At 55.7% G+C, this 6,794-nt stretch overlaps 1 protein-coding gene across 1 annotated transcript; it reads right to left on the reverse strand.

Annotated features, from left to right (window-relative positions):
- Positions 1 to 865: 865 nt before the first annotated feature.
- On the reverse strand, positions 866 to 2,823 carry AVPR1B (arginine vasopressin receptor 1B). The gene is made up of 2 exons (XM_051639030.1): positions 1,845 to 2,823; positions 866 to 1,173 (listed from the first exon to the last, which is right to left on the reverse strand). Exons 1-2 carry the CDS (start codon positions 2,821 to 2,823, stop codon positions 866 to 868), a joined length of 1,287 nt encoding a protein of 428 aa, XP_051494990.1.
- Positions 2,824 to 6,794: the final 3,971 nt, after the last annotated feature.

Raw genomic sequence — 6,794 nt, forward strand, 5'->3', positions numbered from 1 at the left:
GAACAGGCAGGGAGAAGGGCAGGGGCAGGGCTGGCACTGCGGGGTCATGGCTTGTTCCCAGCTGCCCCTCCTCTGTGCTCCCGAGCTCCCTGAAGCCGCCTCGGAGCCCTGGTGCTCTCAGTGCTCTCGTCTCTGCTAAATAAGACACGAGCAGCAGGAGTTGGAGAGCGGCTCTTCCCGGGGCTGGAGCTGCCAGGAAACCTGATGGGAAGTGCCAGGACAAGCTGGATTGTGGCCAGGGCTGCTCCCAGCAGTGCCCAAGCCCTGGGGATGCTGCTGGTGCCGTGGTACTGGGACAGATGAGCACAAGGAGAGGGGACATTTCTGCCCCCTGGTTTCTGCACAGGGGCAGGGGTCTGGGTCCAGAGCAGAGAGCAAAGCTGCTGCAGTGCAGGGGCAGCATGTGTTGTGCCCCGGGGTGTGGGAAGGCTGTGTCTGCCTGGGTGGCTGGTGAGTTCTGGAGCAGATGCAGCCGCGGTGCCTCCTGCTGTGCTCTGGCAGCTCCGCTGGCATCTGTCAGCCTCTCAAAACTGAGTCCTTCCAGGAAAATTCACTGCTGCAGCATTCCCGGTGAATACCTGACTGTGAGGCATTCCTGGGGGAGAGCAGCCAGGCAGGGGGAGGCTTCCCAAGGCAGTGGGAGGTGGGTGCTGTGGTCAGGCCACGGCTGGTGGGGCTCTGTCCATCCCCCTGATGCTCACAGCAGAAGCAGCACACAAGGACAGGAGGGACAGGGGAGACTTCTGGGTTAAGCATCCAGCTTTCTGCAAAATGAGGTGGGGAGACACAGCTCTGCAGTGACAGTGCTCATGGGGTCACCCCTGGGGGCAACTGTCCTTCAGGATGTGCCTGGGAACACCTCAGCCTAGAGCGTGCCTGACTCAGTCACCCCTTCCTCGCAGGGTGGGTAGAAGTCCTTGGGGCTGCCCCCGTGCAGGGGGAGGCCGGTGGGGCTGGGCTGGTGGCTGTGGCTCAGGATGGTGGTTTTCCTGCTGCAGAGGCTGCCCGTGGAGGCCTGTCTCCTCAGCCCGGGCTGGGGGCTGCCCCAGCAGGACAGGCAGCGGGCTGCGTCCTGGAGGAGGTGCCCGCTGAAGAACATGTAAATCCAGGGGTTGCAGCAGCTGCTGAGGCTGGCCAGCAGCATGGTGATGGTGAAAGCCACGTTGGTGGACTCTGGGGAGGCAAGGGAGAGAGCTGAAACCTCCACCAGGCTGGGGCAGGGTCTGTGCAGAGTCCCAGTGTGCAATGGATAGGACCTTGAGGGCTCTTTCTGGCTCAAGCTCTTGTCTTTTGTCCTTTTCTCATCTGCCTGGCATTTCTTTGGGAAGGAACATTGGCAGCACAGCAGGCAGAGCTGGGCTCTACCCTTGGCTGAGGTGGGGATGTGCTGTTGTGGGGATGTGTGGCAAGAGGAGACTTTTTGGACCTACGAGAGGGACCTGCTCCTGAGGCAGTCCTGGCAAAGGACAGGAGCAGCAGGCAAGGGTAAAACGTCCCTGCAGTCACACCCCAAACACAGCAGCTCCTCAAGCAAATTCTTACATGAGGGAAGAGACATACATGCCAAAGATGTCCCCACACCACCTTTCCGTGTCCCTCTGGGTGGTGGTCAGCACCCACTGCTTTCTGGTGGTATTTCTGGTCAAAGCAGTGATCTAGATCTGCAAACAGCTTTCTATAAGTACTACAGGGGAGTGAAGCTGTAGCCTTCCCTGCGACAAATAAAGTGATAAAATCAGACTGCACCTTCTCATGAAGGATGCAACGGGCACGCTGTGTGCCTGGGGGGCCCTGGGCTCTGCCAGGGCTCTGGGCTGCAGCCCAGCACCCCCACCACTACTCACCATCATCAGGAGCATCGTCATCCCACACCGACCACAGCTGCATGCTGAAAAAGGGGGTCCAGCAGGCCACGTAGGCCACCACGATGACAAAAGTCATCTTCACCGTGCGGATCTTGGCGCGGGAGATGGTGCGCACGCTGCTGACCCGGGAGGGCTGCCCCCTGGGGCACTGCCCGCTCTTCTCCCAGGAGCAGGGAGCTGGAGAAGCAGCTGCTGCAGCCCCCCCCGTGCTGGGGGCACCGCTCTGGGTCTTGCCCTTGAGGTTCTTGCAGATCTCGTAGCAGATGAGGCTGTAGCAGACGGTGAGGATGGCGACGGGCAGGATGAAGATGCACAGAGTGGTCCAGGTGATGTAGGCTCGGGCTCCCCAGGGGTACCTGAAGTCTGCCCAGCAGTCCAGCACCCCTGAGCCCTGGCGCACCTCCCGCAGGGAGAAGATGAAGATCTGGGGCAGGCTGAGCAGGCAGCTGAGCAGCCAGGTGGCCCCGATCATCAGGTAGGCCTGGCGGCTGGGCTGCTGCAGGGTGCGCAGCGGGTGGCACACGGCCAGGTAGCGATCCAGGGTCAGCACGATCAGCATGTAGGTGGAGGCAAACATGCTCAGCACCTGCAGGTACTTGACTGCCCTGCAGAGCGGGTCGGGCCCCAGGAAGCGGTACGTCATGTCCCAGATCATCTGTGGCAGCACCTGGAAGAGAGCGACCCCCAGGTCGGTCAGCCCTAGGTGCAGGATGAAGAGATGCATCCGGCTCATCTTCCTCCTCAGGCGGTACATCACCAGCAGCACCCCCACGTTGCCTACAGTGGCTATAGCCAGGATGGTGGCCAGCACCCCAACCTCTGCCTTGGCCAGCTCCTCATCCCGGGTGTGCAGGAGGGTCAGGTTGGGGTCCCCTGCCAGGGTCTGGGGGCTCAGCAGTCCCAGGCCGTGCCCAGGCTGGCTGCGATGAGTCCTGTTCCAGCCCCAGCCTGGCTCCATCCCTGTGGGGAGCTCTGCAGGAGCACAGGCAGCTGTAACACTGGTCCCTGAAAGCCTGTCCAACCCTTCCCTGCCCAGGGCTGAGGTTTCTGGGTCAGAGCTGTCCCTGAGCTCCGCTGCACCCACCAGGGGGGCTGGACATGCCTCCTCCTGTGCTCCACCCCGCTGGGACAGGTTGTCACCTCCTTTCCCTCGCACAGCTCCACGCTGCAGTAACCGGTGCTGTGGGGCTGCAGTTCCCCTCTCTGGCCGGGCTGATCTCTGCAAATATTCCCAATGAGCAAAGAGGTACAAGAAACCCTGGGTCAGTCCTTGATCTTTCTCTCGCCTGCCCTAAACATTCCCAAATCCTCGTTTCTCCTGGAACTGCTCATCTTGGATGTCCTCCCTCCCCTTCACCGGCAAATGGAGCGCGGGGGGTGAGTCCTCTTTGTTGCTCCCTTCTAGTGCAGCAACAGTAACAGAAACCCCTGCAGAGGCCGCAGCTCTTTGGTCTTTTCATTCCAGCAACAGCAAAACTCTGGTCAGGGGTGTCGGGGGGTCGGTGTGTCCCCGGGAAGCAGGCGCTGTCTCCCTTGGTGCCTCGGGCTGGAGGCTGCTCCGGGTTCCATCGCCCGGCAGTTCGTTCCCTCCCCGCCCGGCCCCGGCTCTGCCGAGCTCACCGGCTGCCCCGGGCAGGTGACAGCCGGGTCCCCTCCCGCTGTGCTCCCGGGGCCGCAGCTCCTGGGCTTTGCCAGAAGGTTTTGCCAACTGCAATTTCTGGGCCAGAGCGGAAGGCTGGGAACCCTCCTGTCCTGGTTCCCTGCAGCCGGGCGGGGCTGAGGACGCTCTGCCCCCCATTTGCACCGTCCCTGAGCAGTCAGAGCCCCTCAGATCTCTCCCCTTGGCTTCTCCTGGATCCATGGGAGAAGCCTCAGTCCCCAGAGCCTGGCTGGGGGGCTGTGGGTCCCGCCAGAGCAGCAGGAGCCTGACACCGGTTTGTGCAGCTGGGGCTCAGCCCGCGGCACAGCCGGTGGAAACATCAATTCCTGGCAGTGTCCTGAGGCTGCGTGTCCCCATCTGCCGTGCCCTCCCTCTGCGAAGGGGCTGCAGGTTGTCCCTGGGACATGGAAAAAGCTTAGTCCTCAGCTAAACGCCGCTGTTTTACAAATAAAAACCCCCAGAGGTGAGAGGAGCAGGATCCTGCTCATCCACTGAGCAGCTGCCCCATCCCTCGTCTGCACAGAGCCTGGAAAAAACAGCATGGGGGAGGAAAAGCTGCTGGGGAGAGGTGAGCAGCAGAGGCCCCAGAGCTGCAGGCTTCGTGCAAAGGTGTGGGGAGAGCCAGGGGTGGTGCACAACAGAAACACCCTAAAATGACAAATGTGCTACAAATTGCATGGCTGAAAATACAGATGTGACCACAGCTGGAATGTGTCTGTGGTCAAGCACAGGGCAGGAAGCTCAGGCACCTGCTCTCCTGCCTCTTCTGATCTTCCCACTCTTTTTTGACCCTTCAGTGTATCTTCCCACACTGTGGGGCTGCAACATGTTTTCCTTGCACACGTCCGGGAACATCCCTGCACACCTACACAAACTCACTTCTGTTTTGCAACATTCAGGCTGTGTGTTTCCTCTGCTGGCCATTGAGCTGTGTCCGTAAGGAATGAAACCTCAGTTATTGCCAAGGTTTGTTCCTTTCTCTGCTGGGGAAAGGGAACAGCAGCAAAAAAAATAAACACATGGGCAGGGGCATCTTCTGAGCACTTGTCTGCTCATCATGGGTCTGTTCTGGCTCCCTGTGATATCACAATTAAGCTGCCTGCAGGAAGGCTCCTGTTTGCTGAATAAAGATTTGCAGATCACCTCTAATAACCATAAATGAACCCAGTTTGTATCTCATGAAAATATATTCATCCTTATAAGAGAGCCTATGGATATAAAGCACCCCTGGCAGGAAAGTGTCTGGCTGAGGTGCTGGAGTGAGAGACAGGGAAGAATTTCAGTGAAGAATGGAGGTTTCTATATTTCTGATCAGACAGATGAATTTCTGGGAGATTTATAGAGGGCAGTGCAAAAAACCCTGCAAAGCTCAGAATGCTGAGCTGGAGGCTGAGCTGGAGGAGCAGATCCTGCAGAGAGAAAGGAACATTTCAAGAGTTTTGAGGCCAGACTCAGCTTTTTCTGGCACCAGTTTGATTTGGGAGCAATTCCTTGGGAGGTTGGCTCTTCCTCTAGCTTTCCTCCACCAATCCCAGCCCACCTGCAGCTATTTCAGCTGTTTCCCATGAGCCAGCCCTGGAGGAGCAGAGGCTGGAGGTGCTGCAGGATGGTGAGGATGGTTCTTTTTTTTTATTTTTTTTTATTTTATTTTTAATTTTTTTAGGTAGTGTATCTTTTTGTGTGCCCAGAGGAGGGAGGAGGTGTTTGCTGTGTTGGAGGTAACCCTCAGGGCTCTGTGCTGCTGGTTGTTGCTGCCACAGGGTGATCTGAGCCCTGAAACAGTGTGAAAAGTCTTGTTGCAAGGTCTGTGTTTCCCTCTCCCTCCTTCTGGGTGTGATGCTGGGGTCTGGGACCATGTAACTGGATTTTGAAGCTCTTAACATTTGGTTTGTTAAGGTAACACTGGGTTATGTAGCTAATTTTTGGCAGCTTAGCATCAATACACCATGAAGCATAACAGGTAAAATGCTGCTTCTACCACCAGCCAGCACTCTGCCCTCCTTTACTGCAGAGCACAGGGGAGAAGGGTCTGTGATTGCTGAAGCATTTGGCACAGCAGCTGGTTCCTTTGCTTTGTGGGTAGCTGCTAAACAAATAAATAAAATTAGTTGGCTTGAGCTGACGTGCTGGCTTGGCTCACTTCTCAACAGAAATACTCTCTTTGTGGCATGTGATGGTGTTAAGCTCACATTGCTGACAGCACAGAGCATACTTGCTCTGTCTTTTAGCATTTAATCACTGAAATGTCTTTTGTGGTTCAGGCCAGGAAAAAGCAAGATGTGGTCATTCTGCACTGGTTCAGATGCTGTGAAATTAATGGTGTTGCAACTGCTTTATAGCAGTGTGGGATCATCTGCTTGGAAGGGCTGAGGGCAGCAATCAGGGCTGGGAGTTCCTGGTATCTAATGTTACTTTTAATGCCAACTCTCTGTCAAAATTAAGCCATGGATGATTTCCACCTCCTGGAAATAGAAACTGCTGAGGTTTTCCAGTTCTTAAAGACTTCAGGCCCTGTAAAAGCCAAACTCACTCTTACTATTGACCTAACTCTTTGTAGGCCAGTCCTTTTGTTTTTCTCAGACTTGGGAAGTTTGGAAGCTAAAAACCTGATGTAATTTGATTTTTCGTTGCTTGGAGAGTTCTCAGAAAAGTGACCTTGAGGTGTCTGTCTTGTCAGGGAACCAGATTTCTCTGCTGTGTGGCCATTGACCAGCGGATGGGATTGCACCTGCTCCTGGGAGAGCTGGAGGGATCAGCAGAGCCCTGATCTGTCCTGATACCATGTGAAATGCCCCAAAATATTAAATTCTCTCTAAATGGACACCTGGTCCAACACTTGCCTGTGACTCCTGTTACCCTCTGGAGGGAGGCAGCCCTGCTGGGCAGCAGTTCCTGTTGTGCAGCTCTAGGAACCACAAGCAGGAGCTTTTGTAATTTCCAGGTAATTCTAAGCCAGATGTGTCAGTCTCCCCTTTTCTTCCCCCCCGTTTGTCTCATTCAGATTGGGTTTTTTCCCATTTAATTAAAACCTCTGATGCTGCTTAATATTAGAGAGCATGTCTGGGCACAGAAATAAATATGCAGAACACATGGCAAGTGCCCCAGAGCTGAGCTGGTGAGGGACACTGTGAGGCAGAACAAGCAGTTTGGATTTTAATGGGAAAAACCAAGTGAAGCTGGGAAAATTGGCAAGCAGAATAAGAAAAGCTGACAGTGTTGCATCAAAGAACTAAACTGTAAAGTATTGGTGCTTAAAAAATGTTGCCTGG

Source organism: Apus apus, chromosome 23 (genome assembly GCF_020740795.1).
Source record: "Apus apus isolate bApuApu2 chromosome 23, bApuApu2.pri.cur, whole genome shotgun sequence".
In the NCBI taxonomy this organism is placed as follows: Eukaryota; Metazoa; Chordata; class Aves; order Apodiformes; family Apodidae; genus Apus; species Apus apus.